The following is a 26,676-nucleotide window of genomic DNA, read 5'->3' as shown; positions in this document are numbered from 1 at the left end:
TGCTGTGAATTGTGTAAGACTGTTGAATCACAGACCTGTACCTCTGAAACAAATAATACATTATATGTTAAAAAAAAAGAACATAGTAGGGAAAAATGAAGGAGGGGGAATCAGAGGGGGATACGAACCATGAGAGACTATGGACTCTGAGAAACAAACTGAGGGTTCTAGAAGGGAGGGGTGGGGGAATGGGTTAGCCTGGTGATGGGTATTAAAGAGGGCATGTACTGCATGAAGCACTGGGTGTTTTACGCAAACAATGAATCATGGAACACTACATCAAAAACTAATGATGTAATGTATGGTGATTAACAGAACATAATAATAAAAAAATCTGAAAAAAATAAACTTGAATTTACAATGAATAAATTTTTATATAAGTTATGAATAGTTTTAACACAGATATGTCCCATGCAATATTTAGGACATATTTATACTAAAAAACATATTCTTTGTTTATCTGAAATTCAAATTTAACTGAATACCCTGTGTTTTATTTGCCTACCCTACAAATGGTCAAGTAATTCCTTTGATCTATGTGTGCTGTGAACATTCCAAACCATTGACTCAAGAGCAATTTTATAGATGTACTTACTAATTTTTTTATAAATGTACTAATTTCTCAGCATAACTCTTCTAATTTTTATATAAGCTCTTGGATTAATTATTCCCATTCCTGCCTTCTTATTGCTTCCAAATATTACATGCAATGATAACATACTTTCTCCCCAAAATTCATTTTTATCACCTATGTTTTGGATAAAATGTATACCATACACACAACCCCTTTTTGGTAGGTAGCAAAAAGATGTACCTTGAAAAGTCATCAGCTGTAATTTTATAACTACAAAAAGTCCTGCTGTCTTACAGGTAAGGGCCCATCCATTTACGCTCCTCTCCATGTAGGACTGAGCCGGTTAGTATGCTATTGGGACACCAGTTTGTGGGTTTTTCAGTTACCAACACATCACACGTGGCAGCTCTGACACCGTTTGGATGAACGTATGTCCTTGTGCCTGTCTGTCCCTTCAGCACTATACCCCCCAAGACAACACCGAAATACATCTTTTAAAAGACAACTATTACAAACCCCTCCAATTATAGATCTCAGGCAGTGGGGAAGAATGCATTCCTGTGTTGAAAGGAACTGTGAGCCCCTGGTCTGAGAGGTCCCCCAGGACTATTTACTCCCAGTAGGAAGACAGTTGAAGATCAAAGAGGAGGCTCCTCGCTTTTACCTGGAGTGGCACCACCCTGGACATCAGGTGATCAAAATAAAGGTCCACTGCTTCGGTGAAGCCCTTGTAAGTTGTTCTCAGCCTCATGCCAGAGTCTTGGAGTAACCAGCTTGAATAAAAGGGGGGGTGGGAATTAGTTGCACTGTTTGTGGGTTTGTTCTGGGCAGGATGATGGTGGGGAGAAAAGAAGCAGCTTCAGAGTCTTGGGGAGAGTGGGACCATTCCCACCCCACTCCCTCCACTCAGCCAGGAGCAGGAGATTGTGCAAACAGATCAGGGGCAAACTCTGCTACAGCTCCAGCCCTGCACTCTGCACTGCTTCCCTACGAAAAGACAACCAGCATTGCTAGGGATTTTATTTCCAGCTTTGTGGCTATAGGTCTGGCTGCCAGTCAGAGCGAGAAAAGCTTTTCACTGAACTGAAGCCCAGTGTTCAAGCATTTATTCTAACATCTCCTTACAAAGGGGTGAAGCCAAAGCAGTTAAGGAATCACTGGGGCCAGATGCAACCTTCCAGTGTCACCCAGAAAACCAGGCCCGACAGAGAGGCCATGAGAGGCTAATCCCACTTCTGCCCACTTCTCTCTAGGCTGACCCAGGGGGCTCATTAGCATCAGCCTCCTCAGCTCTTCAGAGCTCAGCTCAGGGGAGTTGCTGATGAGCAAGAAGGTGAATGCTTCCCACAACCTGTCCATTGTGATCATATTCCCCAGGTGTACACAGATCATTCCTTCCAGAGCTGGAGTCAGGAACTTTTCCTTCTCACTTGAAATTCTGAGAAAACACTTATATTTTCTTATAAAGGCTCTGATGCTTCTTGTCCTAATTTGCAAGTCCTGAACAGAGTCAGAAAATTATCAATTTATGTTAGGTAAAAATGTTTAAGGAGAGAGCAGCTTCCTCTAGATACCTCCACCCTCCATCTCACCTAAAAGGGTCTAGCTTCTCATCAACACTGGGTCCCTGCTTGTTTGGGCCTCCCTGGGGTGTGCCCACGTGCCAGGACCTGAATGGACAGTGCCGCCCAGGAGGAGGGCTGAGTGCTGGAGCTCCAGCTGCTTCTAAGCCAACACTTAAATCCTGTCCTTCCCCTGGCAGCTCCGGCTGAGCCAGAGGACATCGCTGACACACAGATTTCTAATCCCTAGGTGCAGGGGGAGGGCACACTGGCTGTGTGCACAGCCTTGTCAAGGGCACAGAGACAGAGAAGTGATCCTAGAGAGTGAAGGAGATGGAGATAGAGCCTGCTTGGGATCCTTAGGGAAGGGATGGGTCGCTCTGGAGACGGGAGAGAAAACAAGGCCCGGCCTGGTGGCTGTGCTGTGGGGAGAGGCCATTCCCGAAGAAGACCACAAGGCAAACAGGACCAGCCTTCTTCCCCCTTGGGGCGGCATCGGGTAGGAAGAAAGTGGATCTAACCGTCTGGAACACCCTGAAGATGGGAAAGATTATGCCTATTAAAAGAAAGTCTTTTTGTTGAAAATTAATGGCAGTAATGATGAGGACAAGGAATGAATGTGGTACCAGGTGATTACCGTCCAGATTTCTACTCCATAATTCATTAAAGCCTGAGATTTGAAGATAAAACAAAACAAAAACGATAACTTGTTTCTCTTATACTTTATCAAATAAAGTGACATCATTTAAAATGGCCTCCTTTGGGCATCACTTATTTTGAAAAGGAATTTCAGTACAGAATGAAGAATATACTTTAGCAGCAAAATTAAACCTCTAATTGTGATTACTGTTTTGCAGAAGCACAGAGGTCCAGCTCAAGCCACAGCTGAAGCCCCTCACAGCCCCACTCACCTGGGCAAGCCCCCAAGGTCAATCTCACTGCAGATGTAGGGGCCTGGACGCAGAATCACCCACAACCCGATCTCCGCAGCCATCAGCACAAAGGCCCTAGGGAGGTCAGTGTCAGCAGCTCTCAAGACACAGAGGGGAGGATGGGGACAAGCCCAGCATCACAAGGTGGTGGAGCTGCCCAGCTCCTCTCCTCCCTCCCTTCACAGGCCCTGGGAGCTGGGTTCTCACCTGCTCCCAGCCCAGGACCTTCTGCACAGCCCCACTGGGGCATAAGGAGGAAGGGCATCAAACAGGGTACAGGGGGGTCCTAACAGTGAACCTGACCCCAACAGCCTTGCGACCATAGAGGGGCAACCCCGGTCCCAGCACAGGCGGCTGGCCCACACTGCAAAGCAGGGCAGACACTGGGGATTAGGCATCTCTGGGCTGCAGTGAAGAGGTCTGGGCTCAGAGGAGGCAGACCCAGACCCCCAGGAGTAACAGGTTCATGGAGAGCATGTGGGTCCTGAGAACAAGGCTCCTGACCCGCCTCTCTCTGGTTCTCAAAGCAGAACTGAGATGGTCCCATGGTTCCTGATCAACCCCAGGGGGCCACCTCTCTGCCTCCCCACCCCAGGCCAGGCCATAGAAGCAGCAAGAGCACTTACTCCAGGTCCAGGTTCCCAGAGAAGTCAAATTTGCCTCTTTCTGGCTCATGGAGGTTCCATGGAACATAGCTGTAATAGATAATTACAGGAATGAGCTTTTCATTTATTCCACTTTGTCTTCTAGATTACCTTCTTTACCCCAAAACCCACTATGATGGTTGAAGATGTATTTCTTAGGTACAGGTCTTAATGGTGTCAGGATTGGAACCAAGAACTAAGTGAAGAGACCTAGGGACCTTAGAGAATCCAGGGCCAGTCCCTGGGAGGCTAATACCTCATCTCCTTAGGAGAAGGAAGAGAAGGCCAGTAAGCTTTGGGTGAAGCATGAGATGTGACCACAGGTGAGCTTGAGCATGCACTCCCCCCACTTCCTCCCTCCCTCCCTCCCCATCTCTCCCACTTTTTCTTCATCAGAGGAAAAAAAAAAGTAACTTCTTAAAAGAAAAAGTTAAAAGTAAGATAAGAGGAAACCTCAGTGGTCAGTCCTATTTTTACTGAAGGAATCAAAATTCCAAAGAATTCTTTCCTTATATCTTCTCTTTAGAAGATAAGGAAAGGAAATAAGTTCTTTAAGGGGCCCAACTCAAGAGGTAGAGGTAACACAGCCGCTCCTCTCCTGGACTCCCACCCACCCCTGGCTTCCAGTGGAGCCCTCTCCAACTGTAAAGAATGTGCACAGGTAAAGGGGGAGGAGGTTTGCTTGCTTCCAATTCAGACTCAGGAGTTCCCTGTTGAAGAAAATACAGATTACCTAGCTTTTATAAGGTAAAATGCTTAGCCTGCAATATTCCCACAAGCTTCAGAAGTCCTGTGATGTGTGAATGTATCCCCAGGACCAGAATTTACATATGCAAATAAATGGATCCTTTTAAGTACTCCTTCTGGAAAACCATATACATTTGTTTCATCTATGCTGTGATGGCCCAGAACATTCCTGTAATTCATTTTAGAAATTGTCTTCAAAGCTAGCTCATGAACCACTCAAGAAAATCCACATCCTTGATCTGTAATCATATATTTTTGCCTGAAAACAGCTTTCCCAAGGAAGCTATTTTGAAAAAGATCACATTCATTTGCTGAATAAATTGGGGGCTGGAGTGCTTGTTTAAAAAAAAGAAAAATTGGATAATTTAATCACCTCCTACACCTACACTCACCTCCTTCACTGTATTCCTTTGTATGCCATTGCTCTTTCTGTTCCTCTAAAGCTTATACATCCATCCTGTCTTCTCATTCGCACTAACAGGGAGTTCTGTGCAGGTGAGGGAAGGAGGCTGTCGAACCCGGCAGACCTATGCAGAGGGGTGGGCTCCTCCTATATTTTTCCCCACAAAGCTCAGCCTAAAGATTCTCTTCAGGGACAGCTCACGTTCAGGATCTGGCAGGGCTCCCCCAATCCTGACACAATGAAGACCTACAGTCTGGGGTGCCTTGAAGAAGCCCAGGACACAGATGCGACAGATGCCAATGCTTGGTGGTGGGGTGGGCCAGCACTCACGTGGTGAGGGTATTCAAGCCACAGGCTTTCATCTTCAGCAAACGGTCCCTCCAGTATTCCTTAGGCACACGGAAATAGTGCATGGAGCCCCCGAAGATCCAGAAAGTGGAGTCCTCCAGCATGAAGTATTGGCCGTTGGCCTGCAGCCCTGACTGCCGTTGTTTAAGCCATGCAGGGAGCAGATTATACCAATCCAACCTGCAAAGAGAAAAGGCAGCCGAGAAGCTTGGCTCATCCTCAGCAGTAAGCAGGGGTACAGAAGTCTTAGGAGAGAGGCTTTTTCTCCTCCTCTGCAGGCCCTCTGCCTTTCTAAGAGCTCCTGCTTCTGAGGCCTTCAGAAAAAGTTCCCCACCCTCCGATTCAGCCAAACCTTAGAAGGAGCCTTTCTTCAGTATACTCATCTGCATCCCACTGCAGGGGAAGAGCAAGCTGAGGCCATAGTCAGGAACAAGACAAACACAAAGGTCAACATGAAAGCTGTGTGCTAACAGGAGAGAGACGAGGTGGGGGCACACAGCATGGAAAGGGTATTCTCAGGGGCGTGCGGGGTGCCCAGGGCAGGTGTGACACGCAGGTTCCTACAAATGGCCAGCTTGTCCAGGCCATTTGACTAAGCATCAAAGAAGCAGCTATTTCAAATAGTACCTCTGAGGCGCCTCATGGTCATAGCTGCCCGGCCTGAGATGCAAATACCTAGAAGGAGGTATCTGGGTTAGAAACAGCATCTGTTAATTGACCAACATTCCAAGTATTAATTATTATCTAAAGATCAAGTTCAAGAGATAATCCAGCACAACAGAGAGCCCCACCTGGGAGGGCTGTTGGAAAGTGCTAGTCCCTAAAAAAGTAGGTCTTGGGGAGTCCCCTCAAACTGATCCCCATGACTAGAATTCCTTCCCTCTCTTCCCTCCCCAGGCTCCAAAGGCCATGAGAGAAACCCAGCAAGAGACTCTGGGGGAGCCAAGAAATTTAGGAGTTTGGAGACAGAAAACAGCGTGAGTGAGTGTCTGAGGGGAAAGCAAATTTCCGTTGGTGCCTTTTCTGCACCCACTTTTCATTACAGTTCCTGACACTAGAGGGCGTATTGCCCCAGAGGGCTCTTCTGCATCAAAAAGCTCCCTGAACTGCTGCCTATCGGTCTTTCCATTGATTTTGTAACACTAGCTAAAACTGTGCCACTGAGAGACATGCTCTGCTTAAGGCCCAAACTGCTCCACTCAATCCATATCGATACACACTGATGGGAGACTGTCGTCTCTTAGAAGAAACAGAGATGCAGGAGCCAAAATTAGGCTAAGAGCTTCAATCTTGATTCTGGATTCAACAATTCTGTCCTTCAAAGGGGCAGCTCCTTCACAGAGCTTTGGCCTCCATGGGGACCAGGAGTGGAGGTCATGGGGGCAGAGGGCACATGCATGTCGCATATCCCGTTGCTGACTCTCCTAGTATGCTTATGGGATCAGCCATCCCTTCCACTCTCTCTCCATCACCGCCACAGCCCTGTCCTCCTGCTGCGTCCTTTTCCTACACGACAACCAGCTTCTCCTCCACCTACAGTGCCAAGAGCTTCAGCTTGGAACATAAACGTGCATACCCTACACTGTAAAGCAGCCGGAGCCCTGCTATTGGTGGAAAAATTTTTAATGGCATTTAGTGAAAATCCACTACAGGTGTGCATGCTCCTCAGGAAGCTGGCTCCCATCCTACCAAAGTTCCTCCGGGCCACAGACTCCACGGTCCCTATAAGGCATTCTGACACATACAGTCTTCTCCACCTCCATGCACACTCAGATAATTACAAGTCGGTGTCATGTGTGCCGCTGTAAGGCAAGCGCAAAGATAAGTCCAGGGCTGGCCTCTGGGGCATGTGATCCATGCAGTCCACCCAGGGCCCCAAGCTCAGAAGGCTCCCTTGCAACAAGTAGTTAAATAAGCCATAGAGATCTAATCCACAGTATAATGAATATAGACCATATTGTACTATAATTATGTCATGTGATAAATTATTGTTACAGTGGCAATCACATTACAATATATAAATGTATCAGAGCACACACTGTACACATGATTTCAGACACACTATCTCCATCCTGAAATTCTCAATGTTTTTTAGACAGAGGCCCCACATTTTCATTATGCACCGGGCTCCACAAATTAGGTAGTGTGGCCTAGCAACAGCAGAGGACGGTAGCTGAAACACACACACACACACACACACGTAATTGTCAAATGAAGAAATTATCTATATCATCCAGGTGGAGTCAGAGAAAGCTTCGTCCAGAAGATGACATATTCACGGGTTTGAAGGCAGCGAATATAAGAAAGCAGAGGGAACTAGGGGCAAAAGCATTAAAAAGTGAAAGCATATCTACTCAGGGAATGGCAAGCAGACAGGTGAGGAGGCTGTGTGAGCACGCACCGCAGCCCGGGGCCCCTCCACAGCGTGGGCCTGGCGAGGGCACGCACCGCTGCCAACCTCCTGCTAGTCCGCGACTGGTACAGAAACGGAGATAGTTTTAGAGCAATGAGAGTCATTTTATGTCTGTTGAAGCTCATCATAAAAGACTGGGGCATGTACTTTGTGGATCTCTTCATTTCCTTTTTCTAGTAAAGCGTTTTCAATGTCTTTGATAAAGTAACATTGAGGGAAAAAAACTTTTAAAGAAGAAAAGGAAAATGATTCTTCAGCACAGAGAGACTGAGAAATATTCCTCGAGACCAGAAACAACAGTCTGGCCTCGGGCAGTTGTGATCAGAGCTGGGAGGACAAACATATTGACCAGTTCGGTTTAACAGGCTTAGTAACCAAATGGGATGCAGGACGCGTGAGACCAAACCGGTGTGAAATTGCTTCATCAGCAGCTTTCCCAGCACTTGGCTGAAGTCGGCTACATGACTAGAAGGGAGGTTTGGGTTTAGCCACCACGGTGGTTCTCAAAGCTGGCCCCCTATCTGAATCACCTGGGAAGCTTAAAACTGAGGAATGCGCAGGCCCCACCCCGACCAATTAATGACGGTGGAGGTGGACCCCAGGGATTGGTAGTTTTTACAAGCTCCTCCACAGATCCGGGTGAGGCTGAGCTCCTGGAAGGTGTTACAGGAGGGCTTGGGGGCAAATCAGGGACCCTGATGGCCAGAGATGGGAGAGCAGGAGGTCAAGACAGAAGTGCCACAGACATCACTGACTGCTTGGAAATTTTGTCGATGGCCACTCATGGACAAAAAAAATTAATTTGACCCCTCCTTCCTACTTCTCATAGCCCCCAGGACCCAGAACCCCTAGTGCTCTGCGGACTGCAGTTGTATTATATTACAGTTGAAATGGTCATTTTTGGATAGCCTGGGGACCTAATTATTGTTTTCTTTCTCTAAAGAGAAAAGTTCCATGTTCCAAGTGACTTAGAAAGCATATTTCAGAATACAGTTCTAGAGGCACCTGAGTGGCTCAGTCGGTTAGGCCCTGAGATCAAGATCTCAGGGTCATGAGTTCAAGCCCCGTGTTGGGTTCCACACTGGGCATGGCACCTACTTAAAAAATAAAAATAATACAGTCCTTCCAAAGGACCACCTATATGGGAAAGCAAAAACAAGAAGAGTATCTGTAAGGGGAGGATCTGGACATGACTCCTGGCCCTTCTCTTGTAGCACGGCCACCTTGGGTCAGGGACACTAGCTCTGTGGGCATGAGTTTCTTCCTCTGTGAAATGGGGTGCATGCCTGTCCTAACTGCTATGAACGTCAGATATAAACAGAATACTCTGTAATGTGCTATAAAAGAATTTTGTCACTGTTTGAAATAAGTTTATTTTTGCATGCTTTGCATATTAGAAAGAACAACCTCAGTGGGGTTTTTTTATGTCCTTATTATGGAATAATCCCAATTTTTCCATTCTTAACCATTTAATTTATTGTCTAATCATATTTTATATGCAAGATTTTGTGCCATCTTATTACTATTTCTAAAATTTTGCAGTGAAAGTTCTATCCACCAGGATCCTGTCAAACCAACCCAGCAAACCCCAGGTGTGAGACAAAGCCACCCTGCCTCCTGTCTTTGTGCAGCCAGCAAGCTACAAATGTCTTTCACACTTTTAAGTGGTTGGAAAGAAGCCAAAAAACAAGATTTGGGGGCAAAAAAATTATATCAACTTCACATTTCACATTTCAATGTCCATAAATAGTTTTACTGACACTGTGCCATGCCCACTCCTTTCAGTCCTGACTGTGGCTACTTTGGGGCACAGTGACGTTGCTGGAATAGACACTGCAAAGCTGAACACATTTGCTATGTGGCCCTTTACAGGAAACTTTGCCAACCCTGCCTTAAAGGATGAGGGCTGGGATACTCAAAGGAGGCTTCAGGCCCCCCATGACCACTGTCGGGGCCTCCTAGCCACCTCCTTGGTCTGGCTCTTCTCACTAACCCCCCCACCTCCCCACCCCCACTCTTTCCTTTGGCCACAAGCTCCTGGTATTCTGGCTGTGTCTGAAGTCTCTCATACTGCAGGCACAGGAGAGTTTGGTCTCCCTTAGTTTTCACCACATCTGCTCCAAAGAACACATTCTGCCTTCTTGCCTCATGGACTCACTAGACTTTACATACTCTCCCCACCTGACACCCCCAGGCATTCCCTCGGGTGCCCCACCCTCCAGGCTCGCCCCAGGCTAGAATGAGGAAGAACTGATGGACAGAGTCTCTTCTTTAACACAGGGGTATACTGATAGTCCAGTGGTGAAAATACACACATGCACACACAAAATCTCATTATTTTTAAAGACAGTGAAAATACAATTTAGCAATCACTCCACTGGGCAGCACTCCTTATTCACTGGCCAGAACTTCAAAAGAACAATCTCCAACTCACCAAGCTCACATCACGGACCTTAACTTTTGTTTAAGGTGTCTCCCAAATGCTGTGAGAGCCTCCCTCTCCCCATCCGCTCAGTGAAGAGGTGTAGACACGGTTGGAAGCACACCCTGTGACTCCTTGTTCCAACATACTCCCTGCTGGTAACACACTCTCCCTAATCTGTCCCCTAGCAGGTACCTAGTCATTAGGAAACCTCCTTCTGGGTTTATGTCTCCAGGTGTGGTCTGCACCTGCAGGGTGTCTTCATCTGGAGTTTGCTACAAATGCAGAAACTCAGGCCTGAGTCTGCATGTCAACCAGACCCCAAGGTAAAGTTTGAGAAGCACTAATCTGTATCTTGTCCTTTGATATATTATATATAATCTCTTCCTGGATAGAGCTTCTATTTGCTACTGTCTTTATGTGCTCTTATTTTCTAGATTTTTTAAAAAATATTTCCTCTCAGTGCTTATTAAGAAGCATGAAGCTAACACTGCAAATAACAAAAGCTAGCTCATATCAAATTCTAAATTCTGGAGAATTCAACTGTTTTCTTTCTGAAAATCTTCTGTTTGGTTACTAACTGAGTTTTTAATATATTAATGAAAAGGATGAATTCACTGAGAAAATGAGGATGATAAATGTGGGGTTTCTCCAAGGAATTCACCGTGAGAAAATGAGATAATACACATTAGAGCTTCATAAACGAGAAAGCACTATGCAAATAGTTGTTAATACTGATAATATCATTAGTACTAGTGATCATAAATTAATAATAACCCCATGCTTCCTGAGTAATTAACTCAGTAATAACAAAATAAAGAAAGTGGAAACTTTGTGGTTACACCAGGTCAGAGACTTCCCTTCTAAATTAGGAGCTGTGATAACCAAATCCTTAGGAAACCCTCGTTTCTGTTGCTTTTCCCAGTGAGCAAGCAAGTCATGTTGAAACTTTTTTTTCTTTAGATTGTCGAAAGCTTTAATTGGAAAGCTTTGTGGAAAGCTTTTTTTTTTTTTTTTTTTTTTTTTAAGTAATGTCTGCCCAGTGTGAGACTCTAACTCAAAACCCCAAGGTCAAGAGTCACATGTTCCACCAGCCAGCCAGGCGCCCCTTGTTGAAACATTTTTTGTTGAGACCCGGGCATCTGCCTTCTCTCTAGCTGGAGCATATATTACTTTTTCCTGGAAATTTTGTTGCCTTTGTATCTTTGCTTCACTGTAGGCTAAGTAAATTTTCAGTCTGAGAATAAACGGAAGAGCAGGCCTTGCTCACCAACCTGACCCGTCCTCAAATTTGCTCTGCTCAGAGCCATACTCTGTCCACAGTCCATAGTGAGGTTCCTGGAAGAAGGCACATGTATCACGATTTCTGACAGGGCCTCACACCATGTAACAAGACCTCTGTATTCTGGTCACTACCATCCCTTTTGGCAGGTGATATTAGGTTGTGCAAGCCATGGACGCAACAACAGGTTACAGCAGAAACCATAGGCAGAGGACTTGGGGCCTTAGTTCCCTATGGTCAGGAGTTGCCATCAGGCAGTGACTGGGAGGATGATGAGGGCAGAGGAACGAATCCTTCTTATACTTTATCACTGTCGTGGATCATGATGACAAAGGACACAGTGCAGGCTCCACACAGGCCGGATGTCACTGAACATGGTCAAAAGTGCTGGGTTAGTATGCTTGAATATGGAAAAAAGGCAGATGAGCTGGTGACAAGCTTACAACCTCTTTCATGTGAAATGGGCCCCTGAATTGATTCTCAGCTCTCAGAGATGGTCTTCCAGGTGAGATGGGAGAAGAGCCAGATCCAGTCACCTACTTGAATGATCTCCTTGAACAGAATGTGCTAAAGATCAAGGCAGGTCTGAAATGGCTCTTGCCATTCCAGAAGTCATCCCTGTGTCACCTGTAAATCCTGCAAATATTGATCAGTAATGGAGGCCATAGCAGGACTGAGGCTACACTTGGAGTCACAGCCATCTCCTTCAGCCTTCTGTCATACCACACAATCTGACCAGATTCAGACAACGTAGTATCCACCCAACCAGATGGGGCAGAGACAGCATCATCAACTTCTGAGGTATATTGGCCCCCAGCAGAGACCAGGCAATGCTCATGCAATTTTACGCTGGCCAAGGGTGGGGACAAGCTCAGTAAAAAGGTAGGAATTTGCAGAAACAGTCTTACAATTCACAGAGCATAAATCTTCGCTGACCCTACGGATTGGTTATTTTGTCACTATACATAATGTATACTTGAGAGATAACTTACAAATCCAATTTCCAGATGCACTGTGATCCTACTAGGGCTACCCTAAACAGAGGTTCACCTGCATCTGAGTCCAGTGCACCACATTAAAGACCAAGAAAACACTCACCTCTTTGTTCATTCAAGTGGTCATGCCAGAGACAATTATTTAGATGGCAGTTACGTTAAACTGCCCAAAAGACACCATCATGCATAGAAATCTCCTCACTTGGATCTAAAATACAAATTTCTAGTCATCACTCCAAGACTCTGATATGGTTACAGGTTCCCATGAGGTCCCATTGCCTTGGGCATTCCATTCCTTTCAACTGCACACTTGAGGATATTTTGGCCTTACCAGTCTTTAGGCTGTACACTCCTCCCTCAGCAGGAGAACTTGAGGGCCTAAGGAAGGAGCTGCCCACTCTTTGTCCCAGGCCAGTGCCCTTAATGCCTCTAATCCAGAATAACGGCTCTTGGATCAATCCTGGAACCCCAAGAACTTCAGCCCCAGCAAAATGGAACTCTGTCCTTGTAGCTGATCCAACTTTCCTGAATGTGATCCTTGGCCTGGGCCCAATGCTTTAGGCTCCTGCTTTGCTCGAACAGCATTAAATATTTCCAAAGGGCTTGAACCTTCCATTCCAAAAGCTAGTATACTCATTTTGCAGAGATGCGAGGTCATTTTGTAGCATTTTTCAGGTCAATGGCACTACTGCAACTTAGTACCTCTGTCCTTCCCTCTGAAAAGGCTTCTTGGTAAGCCAGGAAATGGCCTAGCACCCAGGCTCCAGCAAGTCAGGCCAAGTGGCTGTCTACATGATCCAGGGACATGCTGCTGGTTCAGAGGGCAACATCTACCAAATACTGTAGGAAGTTTAATGAACACTTATTAGACCAAAACCTTGAGACCCATTGGTGAAGCAACAAAACTGCTCAACTACATATTAACAATAGTAATCAACAACATATTAATAATAAAAAGTAACCTGATGTTATATGACAGAAATTTTTCATTTGGGGGAAAATTTCCATTGTGGCATCACAAATAAAAAAGGGTTATATCCCAACCTAGAAAGGGGTGAAAATTCTGTTAGATAACCCAAAAGACTCTATTCTTAGACTATGGACTCTGAAAAACAAACTGAGGGTTCTAGAGAGGAAGGGGGTGGGGGAATGGGTTAACCTGGTGATGAGTATTAAGGAGGGCACGTTCTGCATGAAGCACTGGGTGTTATACGCAAAAAAATGAATCATGGAACACTACATCAACAACTAATGATGTAATGTATGGTGATTAACATAACAAAAAAGACTCTGCTCTTAGAGATGCTTGTGGAATCAGAATAAAATGATTTGTGAAACAGGGGAAACATAAATATGTTCAGTATTTTTTAAAATCCACCACATGAGGCTTATGTACATAGATATATAAGAGATGGACTAGTTCTTAAAGATACAAAGAACCTATACAAATGAGGAAGAAATAGAATTTCCCCTTCAGACTATAGAGCTCAGACTATAGAGCTCAGAATCTTCTTCACATTGATCCAACAGAAATAGAATGTGCTATTTTACTATTTTAACTTATTTTTACTTACTTATTTTAAATGTCTATCAGGATTAGGGGCACCTGGGTGGCTCAGTCAGTTAAGTGTCTGCCTTCAGCTCAGGTCATGATCCAGGGTCCTGGGATCAAGCCCTCCATTGGGCTCCCTGCTTGGCGAGGAGTCTGCTTCGCCCTCTGCCCTCCCCCCCCCCCCCGCCACTCGTGGGCTCTAGCTACCTCTCTCTCTCCAATAAATAAATAAAAATCTTAAAAAAAAAAAAAGTCTACCAGGATTTAAAATGAATACTTCATATGCTCAGCAATTCTAGGGACAGAAATATACCCAATGGATATTCATTGCAAAACTTGGGGGGTTTTTTGTTGTTGTTTTCACTTTATATTATTTCAATTCCAGTGTAGTTAACATACACTGCAACTTTGCAGTAGCTAAAAGATTGCAAACAATCGATGCCCATCAACAGGGAACTGTTTGAATAAATTATATCCCTAATGGACAAACGGGGTTATACGTATAGCTGCCTTCTTATATATGCACAGAATATCCCTGGGAGAAACTATTATTAGTAATCACCTCTGGTGGGGCGGAGAGGGGTGCCTAAGGGCTGGGAGTGGGGGCTTTATTCTCCTCCTTATATTATTTGAACATTTAATCATTTACATAGATTACCTACTCACAAAATAAATTTTGCAGGAAAACATGTTTTTGAAAGGAAAAATGCCACTCTCTGTCTTGCTGAGTGTGTGACTATGAAAGCAGTATCATCAAATAAGAGTCTCTACCTAGTAGACCTCAGTAAAGAGTTATTTGCTTCATTACCATTAGCCTCTAAAAATACCCTTGCCCTTCTTTCCCAGGAGAAGTCTCACACAATGGGAACTCTTTTTCAACATGGCCTTTAATATCCAGAGCAATAGACTTAAGCAAGAAATAAAACTGAGTGGGGAGGAAGCAGCAAATATCCCTATACCAGCAGAACTGCGCTGGATGATGGGGGAGGGACCAGAGAGATGGGGCTGGCCTCCAGAGTCTTTTTCAGGTGCTAAATGTTCTGAAAAGACCTCTCTAAACTCCAGCATCTTCTGAATCTTCATTAGAAGAGCATTCAAGGTGATATAATGGAAGTCTGAGTCATTTCATCAAAGATTAAGTGCTTTTATTTCACTTGCTACTTCTTTGACCCAAGGTACCGAGAACTCTTTGGCCAACCTTCTGATACTTCTGCTGCCAAGACTGTGTAGCTTTCCCCCTGAATCTCCTGGGCATCCCAATCCTTTTAATCACAAATACAGTAATAATGTCCATGCTCTTGCTCTAAGACACTCTGGTCCCCTTCAGTTGGCTAGTATGGCAGTGAAAGAATCCCAATGCCAGCTCTATCTTCCCAGAACAGGGTGGTTCAGACATCCTACCTCTCTCTCTCTCTCTTTCTCTCTCTGACTGAGCCACTGCCCAGGTAGCCATGTTTCTCCACTTGTGTCAGAGAAATGACTACCTGCTGAAAGAGACACTTCCCAGATGCTGAAAACTTTACTATTAGAAGATGAAAGGAACAGTGTTCAAAGAGTTCAAACATTCCAGGGAATATGACTCAGGCATCACAGGGTAGAGTCCTAGAACAGGCAAAGCTCATAAAATCAATGACCTCACAGAAGCCCAGGAAGGGAGGAACAGTTTGCCCACACATCCTTGGAAGGCAGAACTGGCCATGATTTGGATCAAAGGTGACCAGGTCATGTTGCTAAGTCATCCACCTTCTCTAAAAAGAAGATTTTGATAGGCTCCTCTTCTTTCCTTCACGCAGAGTTTGGGGTCTAGAATCCAGATAATGCCAGTGTAGGAGCACTGAGTGAGGTAGAGCTGGGCAAACAGATGAACTTGCCTTTAAGAAGGCATGATGCAGGGCACCTACCTGGCCAATTTCCTCTCCTGACTTTTGCCAGCTAATATATCAGGTATAAGAGATGCAGAGTTCATTGTATTATTGCTCAGTGATGCATTTATATTAAGGAAAAGAGTCATGAGTGGGAACCATGCCTTGATCATATCAAGCAGGCATTCTTGCAACCATGGAGTGGGAGGAGGAAAGGCAACTAACTCAGACATGGTTCCCATTGATATGCATCAAAGATTTCCAAATAATATACTGAGTGAAAGAAGCCAAATCAAAACAGAGTACATACTTTAGGATTACACTTCCATAAAACTCTAGAAAATGCATACAATATATGGTGGCAGAAAGCAACAGATCAGTGTCATTAGGGGTGGGGGAGCAGAGAAGGGCAGGAGAGAGAGATGCACAAGGGCACAAGGAAATTTCTAGGGCTGATGGATATTTTCACTCTTTTAATTGTGGCGGTATTTTCACAGATGGATATATACACCAACATTTATCAAACTGTACAAGCTAAACATGTACAGCTTATTGCATGACAATTATACTACAATAAAGGTAAATTTCAGACCATTGTTCAAGCTAAAAAATATCAAAGGTTGAAATCATCCTCAAAAGTCATCTTGGTCCTCCTATTTCTTGGATGTGAAATAATCAAATAGCTACGATTGACCATGAACCAGCCCAAGGTAAAGTTCTTGGGAAAAAAAAAAAGCTGGAGCCCGGCAGGCACTCCCTACCCAAATACCTGCCTTCTGAGGTACAGGAAAAGGCTGATCCTGACAGCTTAGCTCCACAAAGCTGCCAGTTGAGTAGCCAATTCCCATTCCCAATTCCCCTATATTCCACTGGCTATATCCACATTCCCAGCAACAGCTGGGAGGGGTCCCCACCTCCCACAAAGTTAATATCTAGTCAAAGCCAGAGCAAGGCAAGAAGAGGAAGCAACAAAGAATGTATTCTCCTCTGCCCTCCAGAGATAATCCTTGGTGTCCAGCCCATGGCAAAAAGCCCAATACCATGAGGGTAATAAAATTAAAAAATGCCCAAAACACACATATTCTGAAGTACCCTAAGAGATGGCCCTGAATTTGGGTCAGAGCTTCTCTGGCCTCTGTCTTACCTGCTGAGAAAGGAGGGATATCAGGAACAACAATGACTTTACTAAGCATTTCAACTATTTCCTCAGGCTTGGGTTGTAGCTATTCTCAGGCACCTCCATCAGGCCCTGACTGACTCCTGCTATGGCCACTCCAACTCAGGTAGGGACATGGTTAACTCACCTATGAGAAGCTCAGGCTTCTTCACGGCCAGTCAGCTACCTGACACCCCATCTTCCTTCCTGCCAGACACCAACAAACACCCAGCCTCCTTCCCACACCTTTCCCTGTGGACTATTAAGGTTCACTACCTGGCCCAACTCAAGCCCCTCAGAGCTGCCCCTCAATGCCTCTGCATGGACTGCCATATCCTTGACCTCCAACAATGGGCAAACCACATGCTACTTGCACACCTCTGGCCTTTCTCTCTGGGGTGTGGGCTCCTTGATACCCTGCTGCATGCTGGAGGCTCTGTTGCCTCTGCTTTGAGTAATCCTTCTGGGCTTTGCATCAGCCTTGCGTCAGGAGGAAGGCTGAGCATCCTACAAGAGCCAGGATCAGTCTTCAGAGAGGAATGGATTAGAGATCACTGACAAGATGGAAAAAAGTCTTGGGAACAACTCGGGAAACAAAATGCCTCTTAAGTTTTCTGGGCCCCAGAGTGAGAAGAGCACCATTTCTTTCTCTCAAACAGTATTATGACATCCTTACCAACTCCAAAGCCAAATGTCTTAAAAAAAGGTGGAAATAGTTTCTGAATGTGTTCTGTGGCAGCAAAAACATTCAAATATTCATCTCCATCAAAAACTTCCCTATCTCCCAGAGGAGAGTCAGAGAAACTAACAAAAGGGATTGGAAGAAGCAAAAGATAAAGCTGAAGGGGTGGTGTGTTTGCCTCCACATCACCTGCTTCGAACTTAACTTTCAGTGCCCAAGTATTTGATACTGCTGGTCTGCTTTCCCAGCAACACTGGAGGTTTTGAATATGGAAAGTGCCAGCCATCGACCTGAAAGACATGGTCAGGACTGTAGAATCCTATAAATAGACACACTTTACAAAAGTTCTGGGCTAGGGCACCCACACAGGCTGTGGGTAAGTCCTTCTATCACTAAACACAACCACTTGTCAAAGATAACACTTTGTAAAAGGGGGTTGGGAAGGAGTGAGCAGATGACTGACAAACGTGGGAAAGTGGAGAGAGAAGACATATCAGTCCTGAAGTGGGGCTAATAAATCCAGGGTTGAGGATCTTGAAGGACCCAAGGGACAGCGACCTCATGACTGCGCTGGGCAGGTGAGATCGACCATAGCTGTGAGCCTGGAGCTCTGGCTTCTGATGACTAGAGAAGCCTCCCAGCAGGCTTGGTAGGAAATGTGGGGACCTGAGAGAACAGCAGAAGCGGGCTCCCCAAGGACTAGGGGCGGAGCAGTGATCTGGGACATCTGAAAGAGACCTGATGGCTAGCTCTGCTGGCCTTCGCAGAGAGCTGGGAGTATCCACGAAGAAAGCAGAGCCCGGGCATCACCAGCTTCGAGAAAGTGGGGAAGCTCTACACAGACGCAGAGGACAGCACCTAGTGTCACCCGGAATCCTGGATCTCGAGGCAGGAGCAGAGTGCCTAGTGGTGGAGAAGGACGCCAGACCCAACAAAGAAGAGGCCGGATAGCCCTTCCCGGTGGGGATTCGCGGGACGCGGATTCCCGGGACTGCCTCCCTCAGGTGAGAGGGGAGACGCAAACTGCGGGTGTGGAAGGCTGAGGTGTCTGGAGTCCGGCAGGTGCGGGGCGGGGATCTCTCACCTGCAGAGCACCAGGAAACTCAAGATCACCAGCAGCAGGAGTCCGAGCGCGCGGCCCGGCTTTCGCCCGATGCTCCACTTGCCCATCGCGCGACTGCGCGCGGTGCAGGGACCGCAGCTAGCACTGTAACCTGCACTGCCCAGCTCGCGGGCTCGCGACGGGGGGCGGGGCCGCACTTTGGTCGCCCGGGCAACCGGCCCGCGTCCCGCCCGGCCCGCAGGCGCTCATTGGCTGAGGCCTTCGGCCCGCCCCACGCGCCGCGGGCCTAGCGAAGGCGGGGGCGGGGCCTGCAACGGAGGAGGGGCGGGCTGCCTCCTGGAGCAGTTTCCAGCTCCCGGAAGGTTCCCGGGAGGCTCTAGGGGTCTCCCCCGCCCACCTGCCCCTAGTCTCAGGGAGGAGCTGGCTGTTGCTATTTTCCTTCACGAGATATGCAAACAAGTGCAAAAATACTGGGCCCATGTCGCCCAGTCCTTGCGCATCGTAGAGTACACCCCCCCACCTCGCTACATTAGCAAGCATGTATTAAAGGCGCCTGCAAAGCCAACACGATGTTTTAAAACAATTCAGATTTTGAAGAAAAAAAAATTTGAAGTAGTGAAGTATCATATGAAAAGGAAGAACATTGTAGAATTTCCTTTAGACATATTTTATGACTTAGTATGGTTCACGTTTGAATAGCATGGGGGGTGGTAAGGTGCAGAGGAAGGAGCACCAAAATATTTCTTGCCTTTAATTTCTATCTTTAAAAAAAAGTCCAGATAAAACCCCCAAATTTTATGAAAGGATGAATACAATTCTTATGGGTACAGAATTATGCCACAAAGGATATTGTGTAATATTTGAGCAAACTTATGCTTTCTAAAAATCACACACCCACTTCATCCCAAGAACAAAATTCAGATTTTACTGAAAGAAAATCTGAAACATTTTCTAGGAAGGCTAATGTTTTTTCAGAGCATCCGAATTTCTAGAAAATATCCCCTGTTGCATGTTTCAAAACCACTTCCTACACTTGTATATAGTTTTGAACTTGTAAAGCTGATAAGAACAAAATGAGATTTTACTTCTCAGAACAAAGACATGCAGAGTTTGGTGTGAAGGGTCCTTTGACAAGCATTACGCAAATAGTAAGTATGGAGCAAAAGTTAAACCAAGGAGAGGAAAAAACAACCAAACAAGTTGGGGGGGGGGGGTGGGCAGATAGCAGGGCCAGAAACATTCCTGGAGACATTTAGAGAGAGAAGTAGCTCCTCTTTCACGCTCTACAAAATCAGTACCTTTTCCCCATTTTTTTCTTTTTTTTTTGATAAGTAGGCAGCATTTATTTTTTTATAATTTTTTTATTTTATTTTATTATGTATGCTAATCACCTTACATCACATCATTAGTTTTTGATGTAGTGTTCCATGATTCATTGTTTGCATATAACACCCAGTGCTCCATGCAATATGTGCCCTCTTTAATACTCATCACCAGGCTAACCCATTCCTCCACTTCCTCCCCTCTAGAACCCTCTGTTTCTTGGAGTCCATAGTCTCTCATGGTTCATCTCCCCCTCCGATTCCCCCCCTTCACTTTTCCCTTCCTACTATCTTCTTCTTTTTTAAAACATATGTTGCATTATTTGTTTCAGAGGTAAGATCTGTGATTCAACAGTCTCACACAATTCACAGTGCTCACCATAGCACATACCCTCCCCAATGTCTATCACCCAACCACCCCATCCCTCCCACCCCCCACCACTCCAGCAACCCTCAGTCCATTTTTTTAAAGACATATAATTGCTTCATAGTATTTTGGACTATGATGAAAATATTCTCATATAATTGGGATAAAAGCTAGCCCATGAGACATGGATAAAGTGTCAAATGTTAGCCCCTTTTTTACCTTTGGAGACCTATTCCTGGCACATACCCAACACTCACCCCTCACTCCTTGTGATATTGCTGGGCAGTAGTACAATCTATTACACATCAGGGTATCCTGAAGTTAATAATCAATACCAGCATCTCCATATTTTTTTCAGGTATTAGTAAAAACCTGTTAATATGAGCTATAAAACCTCTGAAATTCTTAGCCCATCCTTGTATCCCTTGTTTTTATTTATGAAAGAAAACATAAATAGCTCTTTTAAAAAAATTCATTAGCCCTTAACTTTCTGGGAAGCTCAGAACTGTAGATACAGCTACCCACAATTTAGGAACAATTTCACTTTATCTGGCTTTAATGATACCACCGAGAGCATTACAAAGATAGCATTAATCTGAGAGGTGTTTTGCTGAGGAGTCGAGACTTCTTCTGGTTTTTAAAATATTAGCAAGATACTCCTTCAAAATACTCCTTTCCAAAAAGTGTAATGAATTTAACCCAAAGCAGACAATGAAATACTCAAATCTGGGAACAGAAGCTACAGTTTAATAAACTGGCCTGGTGGAGATGTAAAAATGCGGTCTGGCAAGGCTCATGGATGGAAACAAATCTCTGATGCTCAGGAATCAATCTTCACAAGCTACATTTCTGGTGTCAGGGTTTTGGTTTAGAAAACATACAAAACTTTTTTTTTTTTTTATAAAATCCTGTTGACATCCTCAACCCACGACTCTAAGTTAGAGCTCCAACAGACCCAGAGAGCACAGTTCCTTCTTTGAGAAGTCACCTCTCCCACATAGTATACAAAGAACCCTGGGGCGGGGGGGTGGGGGGAATAAAAGCTACAGTCATTCAGGATCAGTCAATGAAGGCTCTCAAGAAAAATAATCATATCAAACTAAACTTATTGGCTGTTTTATTTTTATTTTTAATAGGTAACAAACAGGTTTATAGATCAATTACTCATTTATTAACATGTCTTATTTTTTAGTGCACTGTGCTAATGCCTTAAGTATAATGTATCTGAATTTTAGAAAAACATTGATGAAGTCTTTCCTAAAGTCATGAGAACAAGATGCAAAATATGGCTTCTGTAGAGCAGCTACTTGGGCCCCTGGACCATGATACAACCAGCTCTTCTTCACCCTCCTCCTTATAGACAGACACCCGGACCCACCCTCCCCACCCACCCTCTCCAGCTCTTTTGCTCCATGTTACATGACAAGACCTGTTATGATGTCAAGTTGTGAAAGAGTCTTGAGCAAAGAAATTAAGAACATGGGGGAATTTCTGGGAATAAATGAGGGCAATTTCAACCGTAGACAAAAAGAAAATAGAAAGTCCCAGGAAGGTGATTTTGGCCTTGGAAAGAGAAAAAGAAAGCAGAATCAAGTTGAGATAAGTAGTCAAGGCTTCTCACTCCAAGAGATGTGTCCCTGGGACTGGAAGGGACCTGTATCCATCGGGGAGGGATGCACTGAACTTCATCATTGGCCTTTGTAGTCCAAAAATATCACTTTTCAGCCTCAGCCTTTGGAAGGCAGAAAAGCCAAAGACCTAATTCAATATTTCATTCATTAAGAAGTAAGCAACAAATGTTTAATGACTACTATGTGCTGAACACTGTTTTAGGTGCTTACAATCCATCAGTGGACAAAACAGATGAGGGTCCTTCCCTTTGAAATTTATACTTTAGCTGAGGAAGAAAGACAACAAAAATTAAGAAATGAATAAGTAAATTGTAGAGTATGTCCAAAGGTAATAAATTGCATTGCAAAAAGGAAGTAGGTAAAAGAAGGGGATTGTGAGCCTTGGGGGGAGGGTTGTGCACAGACAAAGCCTTACTGAAACAATGTTAATGAGCAAAGATCTGAAAGAGGTGAGAGTTAACCATGCATGCAAATATCTGGAGGAAGGGCTATGCAAGCAGAGAGAACCCACAGTGCAAAGGCTCTCAGGCAGGAGCATGACAGGGTGTTCTGGGAACTGCAAGGTCCCCGTGGGAAGTGAAAGGGAGGGAGAGAACTACAAGCAGTGAGGTAAGAGAAGTACAGGGGCCTAATGATGGAATGCCTTTCAGAGGAGGACTCTGACTCCAAATGAAATGGGAGCCATTGCAGGCTTTGGACATCAATTATGCTTTGAAAGACTCCTCTGGCTGCTGTGTTGAGGCTCACCAGAAGTGGGCAAGAGCAGGAGAAAGGAGACCCGCTTTGAGGCAGCAATCCCAGTGAGAGATGATGCTGGCCCGCACAAGGGTGGTAGGAAGGAGGTGATGGGAAGTGTTGGATTTCTGGAAATAGTTTGAAAGCAGAGACTGGGGGATTGTTGTGATTCCAGGATCATTTGTCGGGTGAGAGAAATAAGGATTCAAGAATGACTCCAACATATCGGAAGCACAACTTGGGCTGGTTGAGTTTGAGATAGCTGTGAACGTGCTAGTAGAGATATCACATAAGCTATTGAATGCACAAGCCTGAAGTTCAAGAGAGAGGTCTGGCATGGAGATGTAAATTGAGACATTGATATATCGTTGGTATTTAAAGGCATGAGCCTGGGTGAGATCACCAGTGAAGTAAGTGCAGGCAGAGAAAGAGGACCAAGGATGAGCCCTGGGGCACCTGACACTGAGAAAAGAGGAGATACCAGCAAAGTTGAACTAGAAGGAGCAGCCAGTGAGGCAGGAAGAACCCTCAGAAAAGATGCCATCCTGAACGCCAAGAGAGAGAAGTTACCATGGAGGAAGCAGTAATGACCTGTTACATGGTGCTGACAGGTCAAGTTAAGGAAAGGCTGATAATGAATCAGTGGATTCAGTACATGGAGGGGTTTGGTGACTAGGATGCAGGCAGCTTAGGTGGAGGTGGGGGTTAGGGTCAGGGAAGCTGACTGGAATAGGTTTAGAAAGGATGAAGAATCTAAGAGTGAAAGGGGAATCAATAATTGGAACAGTAGCTGGTGGTTCTTAACTCGGAGTCAGGGGTAGTATTCTATCTTCATTTCTATTTTAGATAGAAACTACCACATACTCATATGCTGAGAGTGATCATGATCAAAAGAGAGTGAAAACTGTGAAGTAGCAGAGCCCTTGCAGAATCTCTGGAGCAATATCCTTGAGTAGGTGAAGTGGATAGGGGCGGGTGACCGAGTCAGCATATATAGGATCATTTAAGGTATCACTGTATTCTCTGTGATAGAATGATCACTTAGGTTAATTTCAAATACAGACAGTGCAACATTGTCAGAAATGAGAACTGGACGCATCGTTTGAATTTGTTGTTAATATCTGATTATTAACTTTCAAATGTATGTATACATTTGAGATGTGACATGAAGTAAAACATTAAAATTTTATTGATAAGTTTAAGCAAAATAATGATTAATGATTATTATGAAAACTATTACCATAATGTACAGAAGTAATTTTTTGCATGTTCATAATTTTTTATTCAGATATAATTGACATATAACATTATATTCATTTTAGATGTATAAGATAATGCTTAAATATATGTATATATTGTGAAACGATCACCACAGTAAGGCTAGTTAATATCCATCACCACGTATAGTTACAAATTTGTTTTTATTGTGATGAGAACCTTTAAGATTTACTATTTTAGCAACATTCAAATATACAACAGTATTATTAGCTATAGTCAACATGCCCTACATTATATCCCCAGGACATATTTATTTTATAACTGGATGTTTGTACCTTTGACCTTCTTCACCCATTTCACCCACCACCCATTCCCTGCCTCTGGCAACTACCAATCTGTTCTCTGCAGCTGAGTTCAGTATTTGTTTTTAGATTTCACATATAAGTGAGATCATATAGTATTTGTCTTTCTGCCTGACTTATTTCACTTAGTATAATGCCCTCAAGGTCCATCCATGTTGTTGCAAGTGGCTTAATAATATTCTGGGATATGTGTGTCCATAATGTACAGAAGTAATTATTAAGAACTTTCAAATTCTTAAGCATATGGAGAAATACATTAATAGCCAGTAAGAATATTAAGAGAGTACATTAGCTTTATAAGTTCTAAGAAAGAATATGATATCTTCTCTGAGCCAACAAATGTATGTAAATAGATGATCTTTAGAAAATAAAGAAGATAGGGGCGCCTGGGTGGCTCATTCGGTTAAGCATCTGACTCTTGGTTTCAGCTCAGGTCATGATCTCAGGGTTATGAGATAAAGCCTCATGTTGGACTCCGCAATCAGCAGGGAGTCTGCTAAACATTCCCTCTTTTCCTCTTCCTTTTCCCTCCCCCCACATGCGCTATCTCTCTCCTCCCTCTCTCTAAAATAAATAAATAAACCTTAAAAAAATAAAGATGATAGACATATATTTATATAGCTTAAAAATTTAAAAATATACATAATAATTAAGAGCTATCAATATTGTTATATCACAATTTTATTACTTTAGAACTGTTTGATGTCTACCATTCATAACATTAAACAGCATACTTTTTGTAAGCTGAATTTAATTGTATCACATAATTTCATTGCAGCTGTGAGTCTTGGAAAAAAGTCGTCTTTGGGAACTCTTGCCACCTTGAAATTTCATGAGAAGGAAAAGCTACAACATGATATGCAGCTACATCTATGATAAACCATGTTCAATCCAGATAGAACAAAGAATGAACAACATGTGAAAAAAGGATGAAATCATTAAACAAAAATTAGGTACACTTTGTTCTCACTACCAAACTTCAAAAGGACAGACTTATAAAATTTTAAGAAGACAATTTCTTATAGATTTGAGTCTAGTGAGGCTAAAAATAAAGTCTCAAAATAATTGCTCTATTTTGCTATTTTCAGTCATTTCCAACTGCCAAAAGATTTTTTTTTTTTTATTCTTATGTTACTCACCATATATTACATCATTAGTTTTGGATGTAGTGTTCCATGATTCATTGTTTGTGCATAACACCCAGTGCTCCATGCAGAACGTGCCCCCTTGAATACCCATCACCAGGCTAACCGATCCCCCCACCCTCCTCCCCTCTAGAACCCTCAGTTTGTTTTTCACAATCCATCGTCTCTCATGGTTCGTCTCCCCCTCTGACATACCCCCCTTCATTCCTCCCCTCCTGCTATCTTCTTCTTTTTCTTTTTTCTTAACATGTGTTGCATTATTTGTTGCAGAAGTACAGATTTGCGACTCAAGGGTCTTGCAAAATTCACAGTGCTCACCATAGCACATACGCTCCCCAATGTCTATCACCCAGCCACCCCATCCCTCCCACCCCCCACCACTCCAGCAACACTCAGTTTGTTTCCTGAGATTAAGAATTCCTCATATCAGTGAGGTCATATGATACATGTCTTTTTCTGATTGACTTATTTCACTCAGCCTAACACCCTCCAGTTCCATCCACGTCATGGCAAATGGCAAGATTTCATTCCTTTTGATGGCTACAAAATATTCCATTGTATATATATACCACCTCTTCTTTATCAATTCATCTGTCGATGCGCATCCTGGCTCTTTCCATAGTTAGGCCATTGTGGACATTGCTGCTATAAACATCGGGGTGCACATACCCCTTCGGATCCCTACATTTGTATCTTTGGGGTAAATACCTAGTAGTGCAATTGCTGGATGGTATGGTAGCTCTATTTTCAACTGTTTGAGGAACCTCCATACTGTTTTCCAGAGTTGTTGCATGAGCTTGCATTCCCACCAACAGTGTAGGAGGGTTCCCCTTTCTCCACATCCCCGCCAACATCTGTCGTTCCCTGACTTGTTAATTTTAGCCATTCTGACTGGTGTGAGGTGGTATCTCATTGAGGTTTTGATTTGGATTTCCCTGATGCCGAGCGATGTTGAGCACTTTTTCATGTGTCTGTTGGCCATTTGGATGTCTTCTTTGGAAAAATGTCTGTTCATGTCTTCTGCCCATTTCTTGATTGGATTATTTGTTCTTTGGGTGTTGAGTTTGGTAAGTTCTTTATAGATTTTGGATACTAGCCCTTTATCTGATATGTCATCTGCAAATATTTTCTCCCATTCTGTCGGTTGTCTTTTGGTTTTGTGGACTGTTTCTTTTGCTGTGCAAAAGCTTTTTATCTTGATGAAATCCCAATAGTTCATTTTTGCCCTGGCTTCCCTTGCCTTTGGCAATGTTTCTAGG

The 26,676-nt window shown here is 44.1% G+C and overlaps 1 protein-coding gene across 2 annotated transcripts in view; it reads right to left on the bottom strand.

Annotated features, from left to right (window-relative positions):
• LOC113914557 (beta-galactosidase-1-like protein 2) overlaps positions 1–18,786 on the bottom strand; it is a 55,065-nt gene extending 36,279 nt beyond the window's left edge. For both annotated transcript variants that reach the window (XM_027579892.2, XM_027579893.2), the window contains exons 1-5: positions 18,659–18,786; positions 5,193–5,390; positions 3,695–3,763; positions 3,048–3,143; positions 1,239–1,347 (exon numbers count right to left, since the gene is read on the bottom strand). In XM_027579892.2, the coding sequence (XP_027435693.1) occupies positions 1,239–1,347; positions 3,048–3,143; positions 3,695–3,763; positions 5,193–5,390; positions 18,659–18,744 (558 nt within the window). In that variant the 5' untranslated portion in view covers positions 18,745–18,786. The remainder of the gene's footprint in view (positions 1–1,238; positions 1,348–3,047; positions 3,144–3,694; positions 3,764–5,192; positions 5,391–18,658) is intronic.
• Between the last annotated feature and the right edge of the window lie 7,890 nt (positions 18,787–26,676).

Source organism: Zalophus californianus, chromosome 11 (assembly GCF_009762305.2).
Source record: "Zalophus californianus isolate mZalCal1 chromosome 11, mZalCal1.pri.v2, whole genome shotgun sequence".
In the NCBI taxonomy this organism is placed as follows: domain Eukaryota; kingdom Metazoa; phylum Chordata; class Mammalia; order Carnivora; family Otariidae; genus Zalophus; species Zalophus californianus.
The sequence above is the reverse complement of the archived record's forward strand: the minus strand, read 5'-3'. Positions and strand labels throughout refer to the sequence as shown.